This window comes from Pipra filicauda, unplaced genomic scaffold, assembly GCF_003945595.2.
Source record: "Pipra filicauda isolate LSUMZ 115617 unplaced genomic scaffold, ASM394559v2 scaffold26_size5592650_pilon, whole genome shotgun sequence".
NCBI classification, from domain to species: domain Eukaryota; kingdom Metazoa; phylum Chordata; class Aves; order Passeriformes; family Pipridae; genus Pipra; species Pipra filicauda.
This window is the reverse complement of record NW_024104387.1, coordinates 2858122-2881408: the sequence shown is the minus strand read 5'-3', so window position 1 is coordinate 2881408 and position 23287 is coordinate 2858122. Positions and strand designations below refer to the sequence as shown.

The window sequence follows — 23287 nt, the reverse complement described above, 5'->3', positions numbered from 1 at the left end:
GTGCACCTGTCTACACAGAGGTTTTTTTAATCTCCTTTTTTCATCCCTAAAATTAAAACAAGTCTATTCATTCAGTAGAAAGCTATATCTCACAAGAGCTGTGATTTGAGGAAGAAGAAAATAAGTAGCAAGATGTTAATGGAAGACCTTATTTCTTGCTTGCTTTGTGATAATGTCCAGCAGTGTAAAAAGACTGGATCCTGTTATTCCAGGGACTAATTCAAAATGTAGTAAGAGATGTCCAAGGACATCCACACTGTAAGGGAACTTGAAACATCTGAGCAAAAAAGCAACATGTAAGTATGAAGAACAGGGGGACAGCAAGTGCTTCTTTTCTTCTCTGTTCAAATATGTACTGTTTGTTCCTCACAATCCTCTAACTTACTGCTGTGGTTCTCTTATGTCTTCTAGTGCATGTGGATGAAGGCTTTGACCTGAGGGATGGTGACAGCCAGGACCAGCTTACTTCTTGGACTAAGTCAGGAGGGAGATTTCTACACTTAGAAGTAGCATGGAAGGTAACCCAGGAGGCAGCAGTGGCTGTAGAAGCCCTAAGACAGGCAGGGCAGGGCGTTCACTCAGTGAGCAGGACCCGCAGACTGGGACTCAGAGCTGTAAACAAGACTAAAAAGGGGTATCAGTACATAATGGAAAAGGGCAGAGATGCAGGACATCAGAGGAGGATTGATGGGAGCAAAACAGTAAGTGTGAAAGGGGCAATGGGTGAGGAATTTGGAGCAGAGAGGAGAAAGCAGCAGGGACAAAAGTTCAGCCTCCTCGATGATGACAGTGTTTTGTGGAATTGAACTAAAAGCCTCCCTTGTGAGGAAAGTCTCGGGTCTGAATAGCTCAACGGATCAGTAATGATGTTCACTGAGTTCCAGTGTCACCTTCCAGACTGAACGTACACAGGAAATGATCATACTTTCTCATTGATATAATAAAAATAAAAATTAAATCCAACAGAAGTGAAATATATAATTTCCAAAGTATTTTCCTACTTCACAAAGCCAGAAGTTTAAAAAGTTTATTTTGTAAGACAGCAATAGGCAACATGTGAAGTACTTCTAAGGTAACAGCTGTGTTGAGTAAAAACACTAACATACCAGACATAACATGGGTGGTAAACCAAACTTTTAGTACTCTGAATAATATAATTAAATTTTTTTACTGAAATTATTTCATTAAGAAAGATCAGCCTACATATGTTGAAAATTTGCTGTTATCCCACTACTCCTGACAACAATGCTGTTTTCAAAAAAATGTTTTTACAGTTTTCTTCCAGTAAACCACATCTGGATTTTTAACCTCGTTAAAAGTTTTCACTGTGCTTTTAGATCAGACTGTATTGTAATGGAATTGTTATTTGTCTCCAGATTTATCCAGTTCCTCCTTTCTGGACTGTCTTACATTTATCAGGGTCTCTAATTACATTCCTCTACTAGCTGACCACTACAAAAATTGAAATCCTTACCACAAATCTGTAAAAATGTTTCCACTTGCACTGGGAGACAAAAATAGAATAATTCCATGTCTTTTTGGACGGATGCCTAGCTGAAACTATGCAGGGTTTGACTGACAAGAGGATGTAGTCTTTGCTGAGAGCACTTTCTTTAAGGTTCTTTTTAGTCTTCAGGAACATTTGACTAGATGAATGAGGAGAGGATTTATGGTAGTTTCCTTTCATTTTTGTTAACTTTGCCTGCTTTTTTGTAACTTTTGTCTCCTGCAACAAAATCTTTTCAGCTCATCGGGCTTACTGAATATATAATCACAAGCTGGTAAGTAGTAACTTCAAGAGTTTTGGTTTGAAATGGTACTCTATTCTTTTGTGTACAGCTGTGCTAGAAGACTAAAACCCCTTTGTGCAGATAAGCAAAAACAGAATTATTTAAATGCTCTGTATTTGCCAGGGTTATAACTGTAAAGTGTAGTCTTTCAGTAGTGAATAAATACAGTTAACACATAGCTCAGCCTGCAAATGCAGTGGAGAGACTTTGAGTAAGTTCAGAATTATTTTGCATCTGAGTGATCTCTCCTCACTGTGCTGCACGGCACTTTATCCGTTTCCTGGGGAATGTGGACGGGAGCTTACAATGCACAGCAGGTAATTGGCTGCTTCAGCTGGAAAAGCAGAAAAAGGATATTTGTTGGTATATGCAGAAAGAAAATGAGGGCAAGTGGTAATTACTATTGGGTGATAATATTTGTCCATAGTCTTCTGAGCTGTCTGTGAAATTAAATCTATACTGGTACTTCGTAAGGGTAGTGAGTGTGTTCAATGTGAAGTTTAAGCAGTTGAGCAACTTTTTCTGTCAATGTATTTTGGACTGGAACTTTCATATGCTTTGAATGTGAAAAAGGAGGTGAATATGTGTATAACAGGTTTTTTCAGAATGCTTTCTTCTGCTGCTCAAGGCTTGTGTTTCTGTATCTTAGCACACATTCTTGTGTTGTTGCTTATTTTGAACCATATCTTCACCTTATGTGAATGGTCTTATCTGATGTCTATGGTAAGTGAACATACCTCAGCCTTTAGGAACTCATTTCTGTATTTCTAAAACTTGCGTACGCTGAGGCAAATATTTCCTCTTGGAAAGGGAAAGCTATTACTGGGTTAGATACTTTTTCTCAGTTGCACATGTGGCAGTTTCTACAGACAGACCAAAAAGAGCTGTAATGGTATATCTATGTTTTTTGTTTAAAGTGGTTTATATCCAGATGGGGTGTGGAAGTGTGTTGGCAGTGTAAAGTCAGTTGTACCAGGTTCCTTCTAAAATAGGGCCATTTTCATAAAAACTTTTTATTCTCTGCTTTTCCTATTCATGCTTTCTTTAACTAAATGAACCATGTAGTTTAAAGTCAAAGCTGATAGATACTAGAATAACAGCAAATCTGTTTTAATTTTCATAATATTGTGCAAAACCCCACCTATCTGAGGTTTGATAGTTCAAGAATCTTCGCATACAGGTAAATATGCATGATTAATTTTGCTGGAATTCATTGACACATGAATATAGTATTTACTTCAAAAATCTTTTGCAGTTTCATGTTGCAGGACTTCAGTCCTTGGACAGTTTGATTTTGTTTGCTGAAAATCTCACAAAGAACCATGCACACTGTGTTGGAGATTGAAATTGTGCTGCATCTGTAGAAAAAGACAAACAAAATATTTTATGGATTTGGTAGGTCTACATGGCTGTATGTAGAGAGGATACTTGGAAGACTGAAAAATAGATAACACATTGTTAGCAGTTTACAATCCTTAACAAACAAAGATTTGTTTCCTCCTCTTTGGTAAAGATAAATCCAAATGTTTCTTTGCTTCTTTTATACACCCTTGTACTCTTTGAGCTGGCTTTAAATTTTCATCAGTGTCATATGAGGTAAAATGTGTATTAAAACATTAAGGAAAATGGGGTTAAGACATGCTCTGTCTAATAAAAGATATTAGTATTTTTTGGCAGTCATCCTTTGGCCTATGTAATTTTTTTTCCAAAGGGCACTGACATTGCTCCTGGTTTCTTTATGACTATCATTCTGTGTGTCGATGTGCTTTTTACCCACTGACCTTTTTTATTTATTTTTTTCTGAATGCCAAATGCTTAATGTGTCATTTCTGGCAGAAATTTCTGGTGATCAAAGAGAAAATAAAATGGGCTTGAAGAAAGTTGCTGGAAAGGCACATACAGGATGGCACAGGCATGTAAAGCTCTTTTTTCCTCCTGCAGGAGTTGCATACCAGTCTTCATACCTACTTAATGAACACAGGAGGAAGCACATATTTTTCTTGGGCCTGGAAAGCAAATGTGGTCTCAGAGTGCAAGGTTTACTACCAGTATAATCAGCTAGAGTGGCATGAGAGACCGCGTGCCAACTTTCTTTTGCCTCCTGTGTACCTGGCCCAATTAACTCCATTCTTCATTCTTCAGTCATCTCCCCAGGTAGCTACCTGGTGTTAATGGGCCATAAAATGCATGGCACTGGTCCATATGGAAATGTTTTGGGGTGTAGGGGGTGTCTCAGCCCTTCATGGGTGTCTCTGAGAGCATCAGAGGTAGAAGTGCTGTCTGAAAGGAGATTCAGAGGATGTGTACCTGTGCCCTCTCCCTGACTGCTGGAAGAGACACTTTGAATAATGCAGGTCACCAGATGAAAGCTAGATTAGTTTGGGAGAGTAAATTAATGGCACAGAGGACCCAATGGAGTGAATTTCTGTTAAGCATAAAGGAAAGAACTTCAGCTGGGATTAGATACTGTTGTTCTTATCTCTTAAACAAGATTTCTTCCTTACTTCTTCCTGCCTGCTTGCCTGTCTCTGTCTCTCCCTCCCAAGCAGGGATTAACCATAACTTTTCTAATTGGACTTCTAAACGGATTGTGCTTAGTTACAAGTCAAGTAGCTCAGTTCTTTCCCTGCTATCGCTCCTGTGTTTTCTGAACTCTATCCCTCTGTCTGCAGAGGTCGATGGAGTGGGAGGTAGCAGGGGACAGATGGTCTGGTGGAAAGACACTCATTCTGCAGACATCAGATTGCAAATAAAAAGCCCTAGGAAGGCCTGAACTTCTGCAGGTGAAGCTCTGCAGGGAGGGAAAGCACCTCGTGCTGTGAACCCAGCAGAAGGAAAGAGATCCACAACTTTTGGGTAGGCTCATACTTGAAAATGCATTGAAAACATTTTAGCAGGCTTGTGACCTTTAAAAGAGATTAGACCTAGTTATTAGTTCATTTCTACCTAAGCATGTTATTTGAGTGAGTGCTCTATATGAAGTGTGACTAGTATGCAAGTGGCTTTTTTTGGTATTTCATAGAAATTGTGCAGAGCAGAGGAATGTATTTGATTACCTATACCTATTCCTTGGGGTCTTCCATGGATACGTGCTCAAGCTGAGCATATTATCCAGAGCATCAGAATTAAAACTGTTGATTGAAATTGGAGTAGATCAGAAGAGAAGACTCTGCAAAACTTTATGGCTAAGCCAAGCTTCTCAGATCCTACCTTTCTTCTGTGCATATTTCTGAGTGTACCTTTGACATCCAGGCACTCCTGTATGGATCTTGTTAGCATAAGGAAGAGGTGTTGCCAAACAAAAACTAATAACCTGGCAACCAACTCAAATCTGCTTGGAGTGATTTGAAGGAGCACTGAAAATTGGAAATTGGATTTCTGACTCATATTTTTCTGGGAAGGTTGTGACATATTGGGATAATACACCTGCTCTGTGTCACTCTTAGTCACATAGCAAATTTATAACATTTTGTGGATTTAAACCTGCCCTGGTCTCCTGTCATACAGGAAAAACCTGTGACACAGCCAGAAATGGTTGGGAAACATTTCCTTGGGAGCTCCTGTGGAGACACGGGGCCACTTGTGCCATGTCTGGTGGCCTAAATAGTTGTAATTTCCCCCCTGACTGTAGAGGAACCATTCAACAACACGTTTCTCTTCTTACTTTTTGTGTTTAGGAGGAAAAGGGTTATGTACTGCTCTGTATGTCATGCCTAGATCTGAAAAGTGACCACAGCATTCAATAAACCAAATTACTTGCCTGATGCGTTTCAGGAGTCAAAAATTTCTTCCCAAACATGCTTATTTTTGTACCTTCATCTTCAGTTAGATCAAGTCACAACAGTCAGGTTTTGGTGGTCCTGAGCTCTCTCACATGGAGCTGTACATGATAATTTCTGATGTCAGAATGCCAACTCATCAAAATTGTAATAATTTAGAGTTACGGAGAAAACTTTTTGGTCAGACCTAACAGAGATCAGTGAAAAGCTACTTCTAGAGAAATATGCTGGTTTTATATGCTCACAACCCAGACTCTGTCACTGTGTCACCCTGGCAGAGCCCAAATGTAGTCAGTAGGGCCTTATTAATTTGACTCTGACCAGGATAGGCCAGAGTAGTACTTAAAACTCGTAGTTTTAAGTAAGTCATATCTACATGAAAGAATAATTAAATCTGGGACCTTGAGTCATACAAGTGTGCCTGGAGAGGACTGAAGTTACAACCTGGAACCTGCCAGATTTAATTTAGTGACCTCTCCTTGCAAATCGAAATGCAGCTCACTGAGTTCTAGAATTGTTAGGAAAGCTCAAAACGCCCAGATGGTGATGGGTCGCTTTCAGCCAGAAACAGCTCACCCTGATTCCCTGATTCTTTTTGAGTTCTTGGTTAGGAAGGACTTAAAACTACTGCAGGAAGTGAGCTGAAATATTCAGAGTAATAGTTTTCCAGAGGGAGCTGTGCTGACTGAGGTTGAACTCAGCACTTTCAGCTACTCTTCTGTTCTCTCAAAGTGTGAAAGGAGAACAAACTCACTGGTTGCGGGGTCTCCCAAGGAATGGCTCACACCAAAATCATTTACTATTGGCCTAGTTGAAGCATTTTCATGTGCACCAGCACTCACATCCTTGATTTGTCTACTGGGACACAGATATGCCACCCTTCTCAGTGCAGTGGAGTCAGGGTTAGTAAAAATGTGTAGCTTTATTTTCACTGTTGTAATTTCAGGAGAGTAAACACGAAAAGGAATAAAAGTCAGACCATCTGAGCAATATGGGCTCTAACTCCCATTAAGGATTTGCCACAAGAAGATGGTACACCTCGCCTGAGACAGGAATTCTGACTTTGGGCAGGGCTCAAACCCCCATTTCTCTCCAGAGGCATGCAACAGATACACCCTCTGTCACCAGCTTTGTGTCTCCCCTTGTGAGGATGTAATCTTCCTTCCCCAGATTTTGCTGCAGTACAGTGGCTGCCAAGGTCCCAGTGCTGCAGGGAGGTCATTTCCAGGGCTAAACACAGGGAGGCAAAAGCTGGAGTGCTAAACAAACCTTGGTGAAAACTGATCATCTCTTGGCTAAACTCTTAATTCCTTTGGCCTGCTGAAGGTCTGCTGAGGGAGCCAGAGAACTCATGCAGCTCTGCAGCCAGCTGTGTGTGCCTGGTGCAGGAGTTAAAATTCACCGAGATAGTACAGCTGTGTCTTTCATCTCCTTCACTTTAAAAAATGTGTCATTCCATGTTAATTATCCTTTTCATATATGTCAGAATTGATGTATGATTCATAAATAAGAATATTTTACGTGTTGCCTTTGACACTGCATAAGTCAGGCAGTGACATGGCACAGGCTGTGTTTACAGAGCCCTTATTGCAGGCGAGACCTGCACTGGGGTCCTGACAGCAGCATGCAGGGCTGGTGACAAGGTATAAAAACTTAAATTCAAAAAAGTGTCTTGGAAGCATTTCTCCAGAACAGAACATTTTGCAGGTGCTGTATTTCCAACCAGTGAGGCCCGCATTAGGAATAGCTTTTCTGTTAGCTAATTTTTGTCCTTAAGAGAAAGCTGCTTCCTTCCTTCCCTCATTTAATTCCTTTGCTGTTTTGACCTTCACCTGTGTGACTCGCTCCCTGAAATCCTCTCGGGAGGATCAGTGTCAGTTCTAATAAGCCAGCTGTCACTTTACACCAAACAGAAAGTAAGTGTTTCATTTGTTAAATGGGCCAGGAGAATACATTGGCTTTTTCTACCATCCTCAGTTTTCTTCTAGGGGAAAGTTACTTTTATGTGACTGAAAGTACATAAAGCGGATTTGAAGCTGCAGATTTAAGTGTCTTGAATGAAGACTGTTATGTAAGGCTTTTCTTTATTTATCAGTTGGACTGAAATGTGATCAGCGTTACAGCACAGGGTCTGGGAGCAATGAATTTCCTTGTGTTTCTAGTAAGAAGATAAGGGACACGCTGTGTAAGGAATGCCCTGGGAATTTTTCTTTAGAAAGCTGCACAGGAAGGCACAGGAATAGTAAGATTATTGCACTGAGCTCTTGGCTGCTGATGCAGGATGCAACACTGCTTCTTGTTGGGAGTTTTGCCATCGCCTTGATTGTGAGAAGGATAGCTTTTCTCCATCACAGCTTCTCTTGTGTTTGTTTATTGCTCCCCTTCCGCTGCTGTTTAGTGCTGACAAGCACAACCTGTGCTTCTCTACCAGCTTGCACAGGTGGGTTAGATTTACGTTACCAACCTTGGAAAGTATTTAGGAGTGGCTGTTGAAGGGGAGCATCTACTTTTTTGTGCTTTTCACACAGAAGCTGGTGTTTGGGCTTTGCATTCAGCAGGTTGTGGAGCATAGTTTTTAAATGGTGCTTGACAAACACGAAGACAGTGCACCTCACTAACTAATCACTACAGTGGAGAGCAATTTGAGACAGGAAAAGAAGGTGGCAGCTCCAGTGCACGAAAGGAAGGCCATGGCTTTTTATCATGAACCAGGAGATTGTGTAAGTATGGCTATGGTTGTTTCTGTGGATTTGACTCTGTGGTGTTTTTTTTTTAAGCTGAAAACAAGACAACTTGTGGAGTAAGATGATGATGGTGAAACATCAACCCCTGGCTCTGCACTTAAACTCTGAAGCCAGACCATCTTCTCTTGTAAAGTAAGGCCTTTTGGTGATGCTCCTGAGGGCACTGGCTGCTCAGCTCTCAGGGCAGCTGAGCCTTCTTGCTCAGTATTGTTTGGAGGTATCTTCACAGCATTGTAGCTATATCCCACAGACTCTCTCCTCCCTATGGACGTTACCTCACAAGCTCTTCAAACTTCTCCTGTCACTGCTGTTCCATGGGAGCCTTTGCCAACAGAGACTAAGGGACAGCAAGCTGCTTAGTGCATGTTACAGGAGGCTGCCCAAGCTTTACCATGGAGATCATCCTTTCACCTTCTTGGCTGCAAAAGTAGGGAGGGAAACTTGTATCTTCTGGGCATTTAGTTTGTCCTTGTTTCATGATCTGCATAGGCTGGAGGCTTAGGGTCAAAAATCTCTCTTTGGTAACACCCTAATTTATGCTCTGAACTAAATGTTTGCAGTAACTGAAATAGATATCTATGAGAATGATTTCAAGATACTAAAATATAGTTAAGTCTCCAATATACCATCTGTCAGGCTGAGTGAGCTTTTAAACTGTGTATGTATGACAAATATACATCTTCTATTCCATGTGTCAGGAAAGGCCTTAAAAATTTTAAATCTAGAACCCTGTGCTCGGTCCTGCTCAGCAATGAGCATCCCTAAATTGCAAAGAAGTGGTTCTGTCCTTGTTGGTTCAGATTTTATGTTGGATAGGGGTGTATTTGATATTTAGGAGTGTGGTTCTCCCTCACACCCAACCCTCTTGGTCACTTCAAACAATTACAAAGGCGGGGGAGGCTACCTAATCTTTAGAAAGAACGAAACAAAAAAGCACCACCAAAACTTCTGGCCATAGCAATACCACACCCTAAAAAAAGTACCCTCTGGCCCTTAAGCTGCACAGCTTTGAATAATTGACTTTCTCAACAATGGCTCAAGTTTGTGGCTTTTCAAGTGAATGGAACCAGAGCCTACAGAATCGTTGTCTGTTCAAGCCACTGCCCAGGTGGGAAGCGGTGCTGGGATGATGAGACAAAACTTTCTATAAGAAAGGAAAAACAGATAGCTTCATTTACAAGAGATCTAGGATTGGCTTTATTTTAAATGTAAGTGTATATATAAGTGTATGACTATACAAATTTATATACAGAAGCAACAACAGGTAACTGGCCTGTAAAATGCATAAGCAATAGATGTCTTTCAGCATGCACTACCTGGATTTAAACTTAGAAAAACAAAGAAGATTCTTTTATGGTTAAATCTCATCATGTGAGAGAAGTCAAGTAATTGGTAGACTTGGTGTAAATCCTTGTTGTTAAATTTGGAAAATAGGCAACATGGAATTCAAAAGATAGCTCAGGCTTTTTATTTTTGATAAAACTTGGTCTGTGCCACTCCGTATGGATGTGAACACAGCTACTAGTTAGGAAAATGCAATGTTCCCTTGTGTAGGTATGAGGCTGTGCAGACAGCTCTATCAGTATGCTCTGAGAGTGGTGAAACTGGACAACTGAAAACTTGTTGATGTTGAAACAAATTGTGATTTGTGAACTCAAGCTCTTTTCTGAACTTGAGATTTCTTCTGTGACAGTCTCTGTCCTAGAACAAGAAGCCACAGCATGATATAGCTGTGGCTACATTTTACATACAGTGAGTGTGTCACAGAATTTTATCCTATATATAGGGGTTTTACTACTTATAGTCTGCATATATGAATTAATAAAATATAGGTTTTCTTCTTAACAACTTGTGATCCAGATATGGGTTTAGGGCCTTATCTTGGGACATTACAAACACCTTGGAGGAGCAGATGTAAAACATCATCATGCTCAAATAATTTTACTTTAAATATTCTCAACTTTCTTCGCTCAAACACCACCTTACTCTCATCACTCACATTAGCCTTTCTACAGTCCAGTTGTGAGAGAACTTTCTTGGCCAGAGAACTGCCTTTCTCTGTTCCATGTGTCAAGGATTAGCTGGTTTAGTAACTTTACATTTCCCTTTCCTAGCTGTATTCCTGTGAAAAGTGCTGTTGGTAGGCGCCCATAGCAATCACTGGGTACGATGGTCCTGAGTGCCCTGCTGCAGAGGTACCAACTTGTGCAAAGTAGAACTGTTTCAAAATGAGTTACCTAAAGAAAACAAAAAACAAACAAAACCAAACCTCAACTGGCTGGACAGTCAATATGAGGTGATTTGGTGAAGAAATGAAAAGAATTGGTGTGTTTTTTTTTTTTTTAGTACAAAGTGTGGTTTTGGAATTAATAATGTCTCTGAAGGTGGGATAAATCTTAAATATACTTCCTCATAAAGTGTCCTCTAAGCTTTCGTTGCTATTTTGTTGTCCTCTACAAATGGAGAAGCAATTAACTGCCTATGAAATAGAGGATTTGGAGAGAAAACTTCACACCTCCTGAACCTGTTTAACTTTGAAAGTTATACTGCTTCTGTGTGGCTGTATGTACTACATGTGTGAATCCACCTTTGCACTTACAAGCTGCAACGGAGTTTTTGCAAGTAGGGATGGACATTTTTGTTGATTCCCACTTAGAGGTTGGTTTCCTACACCTTGGAAGAGAGGGCAATTTTTAATTTTATTTATTTTTTATCTACTCAACTAGACATAGGTGTGCATGTTTTCTGTTTTTTTTTTTTTTAAAGGGGAGAGTGGAGTATAAAAAAAAAAGCAACTTGGCTCATAATTACTGTGTGAGCAGAAAATGTGTTCCCAAGTTAGGATTAATACAGCCAACACCTGTGAGCTTGTTTCAGTCAAACAGCAGATGCTGTAAATTCCTTAGTAAGTAATTTGGAGTTAATATTCTTCTTCTGAGTGCATAGATCTGTCCTCACTCCCGCTTTCTTTCTCTAAGCCCCCGAGATCTACTTTCCCTTTATGTCTCAAAAATGACCCCAAGCACCCACTGTCTGTCAATCTAAAAAAGTGTGCAAATTCCCATCAAGACTTTTAGAATAGCTGTGTTCAGTGAAGATTGTATCCTGTTGGATCTGTTAATCTCTAGCAAAAGTTGAGTTGGGGTTTATACAATTATTTTCATAATATCATGCAGGACCCAACACATGTTGCAGAAAGGTCAATGATGAAACAGGCCTGGGTGCTACATGCAGGTCCAAAATGATGTAACAGTAAATTGTAGGGCTGGTAAGTGTCTTGTTGGTGTTGAAGGGTGGCAATGTAGTAAAAATAGAGTCTTTGTTTTGGTCTGAGTGTCATTGTTTTGTGCAGATGTGAAAGCGGAGAAAAGATATGCTGTAAATGGCCAGGACTTTGCCAACCTGTTAGAGTAGTTTGTTCATAATAAAGTATAAAAATGGCAAAACAGTTTGGTCATAGTTATGAACATGCCACTACTGCATTTTGTTTTTAAACAAAAATAGGACAAATATGAAAAATGAGGAGGACAGAGGTGTCTCTTTCACTTGGATCATTTAAGTTTCTAATGTTTCTGGATCCTCCATACTCCCTTCATGATGACCACTGAAAATCAAACTACCATCTTAATTTTAATGCTGCTCTGAGCAAGGCAACAACCCAGATGAGGTTCAAAGAAGATTAATAGAAACGTCCTGGTTGTATGCACAACTCCTCATCCAAACTAAAGCCAAAGATGGAAGGATGCTTTCTGAGTGCTAAGGATTATGTGTTTTGTTACTGCACTAACAGACAAGAGCGAGGAACTTACTTTCTTTATGAAGTAACTTAACCCAATTTTCTGTAGGAACTTATTTTAAGACAGAAAAAGAAAAACAAAAGCCTCTTTCTAGAGGTGAAAGTAAGAGTAGGACTTCAGAATCCTATAAATCACTTTCTGAAAATGATCCTGCTCATGGACTAGAGTTCTGTTCCATCTCTCACCAAAAATCTACATACACAGAAAAATGACCTTCTGATGACAGGATGTAATCCAGATAATATTGTTTGACTCAAGAATGTTCTTTTTTCTTCTCACAGTTTCCTTGTTGGTTTCCATGGATAAACATGGTTCCTAAATGAGCTGCTTATAAAAATGTGCATTTTCCTAGAGTGGGGTTATTTCGCAGACATCTGGTGGCAGATTTTGGAGCTATTTCTGTGGAGAGGCTGACAATTGTGCCTCAAGAAGAGACAGGAGAATAGTTTGAGATTAATCAGGTTCCCTATACCTTGAGTTCCCCTTCGTGGTTTCTGCCTTTATGATCCTAGTTGGCAGCTTTTGCACTTAATGGTACATTGTATGGGATAATTTTGGCTTTTCTCTTGAATCTTGTGTTTTTAGGACACAAGATAGGGAGATTGATACAAATAATTCCTTCTCCTTATTTGTTTGTATCTTCAGTGGAATTTTAACTGTAGTTGTCAAAACCTGAGCACAACAAGCTACATCACAAAATAATAGAAATTAAAACATTTATTATTAACAAAACAAAACCAATGTTTACTACTGTGAATCTCTGTACCATTTGCCAAAGGCAGACTGCAGTTTAACACGCTTTCAAAGTAGAAATGTTAAATCAATCAGATCTATTTCTAAGGAAAATAAATGTAGCAATTCTTATCAGATGAATAACTTGTTCCTTTAGAATATTGTTTTGCACCATTATTGCTTCAAGTAGCATTTATGTAGTCTACTAATGAAAGGTCTCTGTAACAGCTAACACACCAGGTACAAAAAAGGCTCAAAATTCCCAATTTCTTTCAAAAGTGAATACAGTGTGTCAGAAAGGAGAGGAGAAGGGAAAGAAGAATAAGGAGCTAGAACTTTTTTCTTTTTTTAAATAATAAGAACAGTGAACTATCCTGGGGAGAAAAGTTCCTATGAAAGGATAATATATAAAGAGTTTTTCACACTACCTCAAGTTTTCTTTGTTAAAAATATATTCAAGTTTTCTAGAGTTTTTTTCAACTTAAAATACTTTTTTTTCCTCTCTTCCTTCCCCCAGCCTGGGTAACTGCAAAACAAGTTGAAGGAATGAGCACAAGGGTAATTGGTTTAAAGAAAATGAGATGGGGACACAGAAAATTGAATAATATTGCTAAAGAGGGAAAAATCTGCTTGAAGGAGGCAACTGACCCATCACAGTATTGCAAAAGTATTCTTTTAGCTTCCAGGTTGTATTAACTAAATTGCTTTATTAGCTATTACATATACTAAATATAAGTAACTATAACTCTAGATTTTGGAGAAATAATGAAGTGTGACTTTATGTGCCAAGTCAATCTGTTCATTACTTGTTATGGATTTGATTCCATAAACAAAGTGCCCATCGGTGGAGATGAGATCATATCTGAAATGCCAGATGAGCTCTGTAACGGTTCCAGGTCTCTGTAAAGCAATGCCTGACTCTGCAGTGCCTGCCTCCCTTTGACCTGGCTAATGGCTGCTACATTTGGAAAGAATATTTCAAGTTGGTGCCTTTTCCTCTTCTTTTTTCCTCTTCTTTCTTTTCTGCCTTCTCAGAAGGACCAGGATCCTCATGGAGGGGAGACCTGTAGTTTGGCTGGCTCACTCTCTGATTTATTGCAGCTGAGATGCTTCACAGTTTCTGGTAAAAACAAAAAAGTGCATTTGTGTTAAAGACTTTTTATTTTTCTTTTGCTTGCTGTGGAGTTTAACTGCCTCGAACTGGGACCAGACTCTGTTTTCTGTCTCGCAGTTAAGTAACTCTGGCATTTATGATAGCCTGCAATTACTGTACAAACTACAATTTTTCCATTTCAAAAGTTAGCATTTCTCCACTCTTGCAGCATTATCTCAGATACCACAATTATGTACATCCTCAGGAGAAGGAAATGGCTGTGGCACATCACGTACTGTGGTGTGGTGAGGGTAGGGAAATGTGTTTTGGGGGTTTCTGTGATAAGTGTTCTTATGAAGCCAAATTTTCATAAGTGTCTGACACAAAAATTTAGTTCATTGTGCATAATGTGATACCTTTCCTAGGAAGACTTTAGGTCTGCTAATCATTGTTAAGTGTTTTAAACTTATGTGTAGCAAGGTAATTACGAGATAAATTGAAGCAAAAAAAAAAGGTGAATATTCAAGGTCTCATTTAGTCTTGGGCCCACATGAGAACAGATTCCAGGAATCAAGAAGGACAAAAATGTTTTTCCAAGTAGGCAGTGGTCTCAAAGGTTGAAATTAAAACTGATGTGCAAGGAGACCACTTCCTACAGGAACTGCTAAAACAGCAGATTGGCTGTGCCAAACCTGGGAAAACTGTGCTGTGTTGGATTTGTTTGTTCTGATTTGCTCTTTGGCTTTCTGGAATTTGTAGAGTTCAAGCTGAGATATGTGGTACCTAAAAGCAAAGCAAGAATAAATCCCTATCTTCCCTTTTTGTCAGGGGTTTGCTATTTATTTTTTCAGGCAACGTGCAATCTACATATGACACAGTGCAAGTGGGAAGATGGGTTTCATCATTCTCTGATCTCTGATTAGCTGGGTTCCTGATGGCTTCAGTGTTCTGGAAACCGAGGGATATTTGCACGTGGATTTGGATGTATAAGATCTGCTTCAAAAATAGATGCAATTTTAACAAAACCTTACACAAGAGGCGTATAAATATTTCTGCCTTTTGCCAATGTATTAACTAGGGATTTTGAAAAGCTATGTCAATCTGTCTTTTGCCAAAAGCTGTTGGAGGAACCATGTTGCAGCCCTTTAAGTCTGACAGCTTTCTACTCTTGTAGAGCTACTCTGTCAAGCTAAATGTTTTTAATAAGAGACTAACTTTTTACAGGGATGTTGATTAATTTTTTATTATTCAAAGGTAGTACAAGATAACTGGTGGTTTATTTTTCTTTCAGTTAACAGAGATGTAACAATAACCATGCTCAAATGCTTTGATATTTTAATGTACTGGGATGGCCACATATTTCAAATTTTGGTTTTTATTCTTTTATTACTTTGAGATGGTAAACACTTGCTTCATTCTGCAAAAAAGGGTAGAATCAGCTGAATTTATTGTTGAACAATATAGTGTTGATTTGGGGATGAAGAGACTAAAAGTAACAAGGAAATATAGTCCTGAAGCTTGGCCGACACCACTGTTTGGCAGCCCACCTAGTATATGAAGGCTTGTCTCCTCCTCAGGGTTCTTTGGAGCTCGGGACAGGCCTGTCTTTTTTTCAACCTGCTTGTCCTGCTCTGTTCTGTGGCTTTGCTCACGCTTGTGTCTCACCTGGTGGAGGGGACACTGCAACCCCTTCCTGCTGCAGCACCACTACCAAAGGCCTTCTCTCCCAAAGACCATACGCAGTGTTTTATGGGGCTTCTGCTGTAATAAATCAAATAAGGCAGCTACTCAGGTAGAGCTTGCAAGAGCTGACTTTTTTTGTCTTGGTGGTGGTTTGAATAGTATTAGTACTCTGTGTCCTTCTGGTATTAATAGGAGAAAAAACAGGCTACAATTTAAAACTTATATTTTATAATGGCTCTAGTGCTGTCTTGAAAGATGAGATTCAAAGGAATTGCTTTGCAAATTCATTTATACACTTAATGATATATATGTTTACATGAAAAGTAGTTAAATGTGCAGTGGTTTCTCAATATATTTACAAAAATTCAGTGGATGGCCAGTTAATAGATAAATTATTCATAAAATGATGAAAAGGTATGAATGAAAGAAGATTCAGTTCTGTAGTTATAGGCAGCAAAGCTGCTGATGGATATAGAGAGTAACTCCTGTGAGGAGTGGCTGAGGGAATTTGGGATGTTTAGCCTGGAGAAGAGGAGGCTGAGGGGAGACCTTATTGCTCTCTTCTACTACCAGAAAGGAGGATGTAGCCAGGTGGGGATCATCCTCTTTTCCCAGGCAACAAGTGACAAGAAAAGAGGAATTGGCCTCAGGCTGTAACAGAGGAGGTTCAGGTTGCACATCAGGAAGAATTTCCTCATGTAAAGAGTGGAGCATTTGGAGCATCCCTGGAACTGTTGAAGAAGTAACTAGCTGTGGCACTTAGTGCTCTGGTTTAGTTGACAAAGTGGTGATTGGTCAAGGGTTGGACTTGATCCTGGAGGTCCTTTCCAAGCCTAATGATTCTGTGATACATCTGTAGTCTCTTTAATCTCTTGGTGCGTAAAAGCTCTCTTGGAAGCATTGGAAAGTTTTTACTTTTGATAAACTTAGCACAAGTGTCTAGTGTATCACTTTTACACTAAACTTGCTTGTCTGAGAAGGGGAGTATGGTACCAGGGAGGACAGTAACCTCCAAAGTGTTACTAATACAGTCAGTTATTGCCCTTCTGTACAAGTACACAGTGTGTGTGTGGAATGAACAAAGCTCTCCTCTGTCTCCTATTCTCTGTTTATATTTCTAAGCAAGAGGGGGAATTACCTTTAACTAGCCAAAGAAGTAGCTCTGTCCATTTTCATACCCCTTTGGAAAAAAAGAAGGCAGCCAGATATTGCTCTGATTTAATGGTAGTGGGGTGCAGTCCCTCCTCGGACTGAGCATTGTTTTGTAATATTGACCTGCAAATGGATGAAAACCATGGCATGAATACATTAAAATATAAGCAAACAGTGAGAGAACTCTTGATAATGTTTATGGTTTGTCCAAAATAAGATATTCTTCTGAAATAAAAAGGATACATCACAGAAAAGGACTTCAGTGAAATTGTTTGAATGCTGAGCAACTGGCCAAAGTTCAGTGCAAGTCAATTCTGTTGACAGTAACACATCAAAATTCAGTGCTGATCAATATTGGTACATTGCAGTCCTTGCTTATGGCATGACAAAAAAGGCTATTGATAAAAGGAAGCTTTGGATATTGGTATAAAAACTTTTGCACCTCACTGGATGTAACTGTAGCTTACACTTTTCTGCAATAGCACTTCAGTAGTCCAGAATTTAAAGTACCAGTAGAAATTATAGGCAGTTGTGTCATTAGATCAAGGTATGTTTTTCAACATTGCAGTATCAAAATGATATTCTCTGATCCAGCAAAACTTTGGTGATGGAAAGATGTGCTTGTGCTGACAAGAAGTCAGTAGGTTCACTTGATAAACAATGTTCACAGTATCAGATCATTGTATTTATTCTGGAAACCCCTTATCACTCCTTTGGGATGCAAATGTGGGATGAAGTTCTTTTTGAGTATCGCAGTGCCAGTTGCTCGTTTGAAGGATCTGTGACTTGTAACGATATATAAAAGAAGACATTTTTTGTTGGGTAGTTAAATGACACAAATTTACATCAGTCTGGGATATCATGGACAAATATACTCGTGCTGCTCTGTGCACTTGCAGTAAGTTTGAAGCTCCCAGAAAGTATCAGACTCCTTCATTTTAGGTACTGTGACTGTATCTTCACAGTATGTATGCTTGCTTCACTTCCGCAGAGCTGAATTTATGATAGAGCTATGCTTGGATTTCTAGCATTACTGATATATGGCACATGACTAACAATATTGGGATGTTTCATTTATCAATAGGCTTATTGTGTTTTGGGGGATCCCGGATTAGTGGAAGGATTCCTCAGAAGTCCTGTGTACAATGAATTCCTAGTTTCTACATGGGGAATTTAGTCCCACATGGCTTTTTGATTGCTGTTACAAGGTCAAGATGAATAGATGTGGTGGGTTTGGACTTGAACCTTGGAGTTTTTGGTGGTGTCACTCAGTGAACTGATGTCACAGAGACATACATGTGCATGCAGGCAAGACTTATGTTTTATTTTATTTTTTCCTTTTTATGTTGTTTAAAGGAAGGGAGACAATCTTACATACTTCCATATTTTTCTTTTTCCTAGTAACCTGACTTTTAACTCACACTATGAGTTTTCATTTTTGGTGTTCAAAATACCCATTTGTGCAAGTAATTTCTGTATAGACTATTCCAGGAGACCAGAGGCTAGCTGAGGAAAATGTGCAGATGCTTGTCGGCCACCACACTGTCATCCCCACAGTGTACTGACACAGTGTTCGTGTACTAAAACAGTGTTGTAGTCTTTGCATTGTCCCTTATTACTGAAAAAGACAGTAAAGAATGAAACAAACTTACATATAATCAAAAGCAGCCTCAATTTGCTGTCCTTGCTTCTTTTTTTTTTCTAAATGATAAGCTGATTTTTAGCTGAGTTTGTGAATTTTGATATCATTGCCCCATGTTCAACTTGTTATTATCAAGATCCTCTCCACTTATACTATTTTTCCTACATGAATCTATGTAGTCATTTGCAAGACTGTTGTTTGCCTACAACTACGTATTTTTGGTACTATTTCTTCATTGCAACACACTTCTAAAGACTTGGTTGCTATGCACTGTGTTTCTAGTATAAAAGCTGTGAAAGTCTGTGCAGCATATTGCTTTGTCTCTTACTTTATCATTGGGAATAGATTGCCAACTATCTCTGTACATCTAATTTGTCTAAAAAAAAAGGCACTGGCCAAATTTTCCCATTTTAGAGTTATTCAATTTACCCTAATGGTCTTTAACTGAGAGTTATGTTCACACAATAGAGGATAAAATAGACTGAAAACTTTTTTCAGAGCTATTAAATTTTTGAACTCGATGAGTTCCCATCCAGTCCAGAAAATACAGGTTTCTGAATGTGTCCCATATGCATGTAAAATCTGGCAACTAGGAGCTGGATTTCTTGAGGCTGTTGGAAGATAAAGGAATAGCATAAAGAGAAAAATGAGGAGAGGAATGTGATTATTTCTAATCTACAGTGATTGAAGGGCTAAATGCCAGTTGTGTCCAAGTGACATCATGTCAAAAGCATAACTGTGCTGAGGCAACTTGTACGAAGCAGCCTTCTGCATCTGCTCAGTAAGAGCACCTTGCTAGATGATATACTGATGATATTTCCTTCTTTGAGCTTGAGGGGAAACAAAACCTTTCAATTACTCAGTTTTGTTCTAGAGTACTTTATTTTTAAAAGAAATTCACCCTACCCCCCAAAAAACTCAAAAAACAACCCCCCAGGCCTTAATGTATTTAAGGACATACTTCGTAACTAAGCATTGTTAAAGAGCTTGATACCTATGCTCACTGTGAATATGAACATGAAAGGGCTGAGAAACCTGCATTGAAAACCCTTGCACTGAGCTAGACATGAGGGGGCAACCCAAGGGAGTTTCAGGAAGTTCCGTCTGAATATGGAGAAGAACTTCTTCACTGTGCAGGTGATTGCACACTGGAACAGATTGCTCAGAGAGGTTGTGGAATCTGCCTCACTGGAGATATTGAAGAACTGTCCTGTGCCATGTGCTCTAGGATGACCCTGCTTGAGCAGGGAGGTTGGATCAAGTGACCCACTGTGGTCTCTTCCAACCTGACCCTTTCTGTGGTTCATTTCGGTGTATCTAATTGACTAAATAGGCAGGACAGAAAGGCAAACAAATAGGAAAAATAGTTCTCTGCTCCTTAAAATTATTATTATTATTTATTTTTTTTTTTTTTAGGTCTTAGCATAAGCCTATAGTCCAACAAAGCACAAACTTGCTTAATTGACAAAGAACAAATCTTAATGAAATAATTTGGCCTTAAGTATATGCTCTATCTCTTCCTGGCTAGACATACATTTTGCAGAATCAGAGTATGAGTGAATCACTGGGCTGTGTAAGAAACAGGGACAGAATCAGACTGGTGCTCTAACCAGAAAACCATGTCTGTCCTGAAAAGTGTGTCACTCCCAAATGAACTACTGAGGGTAGCTGCAGGTAGAACTTAAGGTGGACGTGCTGTGCTACCATCCCCTAAAAGACATTTTAAAAAAAAAGTTCTGAGTGTAAACAGTTGCATGGGGGCTATGTTCTTTTCAGTATTGTTCTTACTGAAAGTTTCTGTGCTAGAGTTCTTTAATTTCTTCAGGAGTTGTGTCAAAGGCTTAGAAACCACTGTTACTCTATGTATTTTAATAGCAGAACAGCAGCTGTGCTGAGACAAGCCTCAGGTGGCCCATGCACAAACCATGGAATGTTTGGAGAGGTTAAAGGCAAGTGCCAAAGGACAACAAACCTGATTTCAGTGAAGATTCACAAGCAGTTTAGCTGAGAAGTCATGAGGTTGCTGGCCCTAATGTAGTAAAGGACTTAAGCAGGTGTATGGTTTTAAGCATGTGAGGTTTTTAGTTTTGTTTCCTATGAACATCCTTAAGTACTTTGCTGGATTAGGATTCTGGCATGACTGAAACCCTGGATATATTTGCACATTAAGCAGCATAAGTTATAGCAAGAATTTCTTTCGATTTTCAGTTTTTCTGTAAATTCTGTACTAGAGTTATACTATTTCCCTTTTGCTGTTCTTCCTTCTTGTAGTGCTTGAAAGAGTTCACTGGGGTTTACAACATTTAAGATTCTACATTTTCCTGCTATTAGATAAGCAAACGTGTTTAAAGAGTTTGGGGGAGGGGGGGAGTCCCAACCAACAAAACTCACGAAACTAAAACTGATGGAAAATACTCCTCTTACAGAGCTTTGAGGCTGTCCATAGAAAGATTGCAGCCTTGTCAAACAAGTCATGGCAGAGTAGGGATTATTTGAGTTCTGACCTGCAAAAAGAAAAAAAAAAGTAAGTTTGAGAGCTATATTTGCACTTAGCATGAAGGCAAAGATAAAGCACACCTAGGAACAGCTCAGCTGAGCTCAGTTTATCTGAGCTGTAAGAACTCACAGTTAGCAGCAAACCATCATTAGTTCTACAAAATAAGTGTGGTTGGGCTTGATTCTGCTTGTGTCTCATGACTGCATTACGCACCTCTCTGTGTCTCTGCAGTGATGATACCTTTCTCATTTGTGAAGTTTCTTCGTGCTGTTTTTATATATTATTGAAATAGGAATTGGGAGACTGGACGGCGAACACTGGATGCAATGAATTTTTCAAGGGGTGTTGGTTGTTTGCCAGAACTAGATGAATTAAATGGCTAATAATAATCAAATGACTTTTCAGCATAGAACAACATAGCTTTTTTTCTAGCTGATGAGAAGAAAGCTGAACCAAGGCTGGGAGAGCTGGCACGATTCAGGCAGCAGAACCTGGACTATTCTTGCCCAGTTTATGCTCTTATAACTTGCAGATTTTCTATTGTTCTTCTAAAACAGATTTTTACACGTTGATTGTGGGTTTCCTTTGGCTTGAAGGGAGGGATAATACAGCAGTTTTTCAGAGCAGAGGGGGAGTGTGTTCCAGCTGTAGGTTCTCTGTCTGCCTGGCTAATGAGTCTGTCTGAGGTAGATGAACTTCAGCAGTTTCCAAGACTGGGCCAACGAAGAAACCAAAGAGGGTGTGATTTCAGAAAGAATTTTACTTAATTTAAAAAAAAAGTAGCCTGTTGCAAATAAATGCTGTTCTTTTGGAAATGAGCACCATTTCTGCTCTTTCTCCAGCTGGGTAGATAAAAAGTTGGAATTACAAAAGCATACCCAATAAACTGGCTCCCAAAATATGATACTAGCTGCCTCAGTCACAGCACAGACCTGACTATTATTTTGAGGTTGAGTAGGTTTTCCAAGGGCTGAATTGACCCATTCATTTCTCTTCTAAAAATTCCATTTTGGTAATGAAACATGATCTCAGCTTTCATTCCTAGTTCCAGTGGAAGTAAAAGGAATTGAGTCTACTTCTGGTCTTATGTCAATTGCTGGTGAAGGCTCCAGTTTAATAGTATCTGACACTCCAGCGGTATCCAAATTTTCAGGTTCCAATGTTCACAAAAACCATAAAATAAGTAGAGTGGTGCCATGCATCATTCATCCCCTTCCTGGTGAGCCTATTAATTTAATGATGGTAAAGCATCTTGGAGCAATTCTTTGACCTCAACTCTGCTAGTTTGTCTTTGTTCAGGTTACTGAAGGGGGAGCACATGGGAGGTATAGCAATGTCTTGGGCAATATGTATGGGGTTTATTTATTCTTTTGGTGTGGGGGGAAGTGTCTTCACTCAATGCAGTATGAGATGCAAGGTGCCTATGCAGGGCTAAAGCATTTAGTACTCTCTGACTCTCCCCTCTGCAGGCTGGCAGTGTGTGGAAATGCACTTAACAGTCCCACAGATAGCTTGAAAAAGTGGCTTGTAGGATAAATGTCTGCTTGTTTATTAGGGTGGATTAAAAGACAGGAAAGTAAATGTCATGTCTAAGTACTAAGCTGTGCTGCTATGCTGTGTAAAACAAATTGAACTTTACATCTATATTGCATTAGTGCACCGCCACCTTTGTTCTTGATTTATAGTTTTGAAAAATACTTTTAAGCCTTAATGTGAGCACTTCTGTAGTTGCATAATTAGAAGGAACAATTTATCCTTTAAAAATGAAGGGATTTTTCTTATTCAGTTTTTGGTTTGTGTCATTACTTTTTAAATTTCATGAACTTAAATGTGCTTGTAACTGTTACAAAATGATCTGAACACCACATTCAAAATCTCAGGCTTTTACTGCAAACAAACATTGCCTTCGTTCACAGTGATAAGCATATCTGTTCTTTGTTTTCTTTAAGTCAGACCATTAATTATGGTACAGTTAATATGGTGTTTTACTAATCATGAAATGTCAATCGGTTTTAGTCAAATATTTTGTGTGATTGAAGTTGTCTTACTACACAGCTCACAGTAAATTATTCCTAAAGGTTTTGGATTAAGTCGCAAAATTTTTGTAAAAACAGCTAAATATTTTTCTGTTTTATGTGAAAAATCTTCAAATTATTTTGATTTTAAAATTATACTTCATATACCCTAGTTAATAGCAACAACAGAAAAGATTTTTTTGAACTAGCTTGTTATTAATAAGTTCTTAATATTTACAAAATTTAAATTATATATCCTGCAGAGGCCTTTCTGAATCATAGTTTCATCTTGTGTGCTGATCCTACAAGAAAGCAGATTTTCACCTACTGGCCCTATGCTGCAAGATAAAAGCAAGTGTATGG

General features: G+C 39.1%; 1 protein-coding gene across 1 annotated transcript in view; it reads left to right on the top strand.

Moving 5' to 3' along the window:
- Positions 1 to 484: 484 nt before the first annotated feature.
- Positions 485 to 23287, top strand: part of INSC (INSC spindle orientation adaptor protein) — a 138117-nt gene continuing 115314 nt past the window's right edge. The window contains exon 1 of the mRNA XM_039382470.1: positions 485 to 518. Within this exon, the coding sequence (XP_039238404.1) occupies positions 512 to 518 (7 nt within the window). The 5' untranslated portion in view covers positions 485 to 511. The remainder of the gene's footprint in view (positions 519 to 23287) is intronic.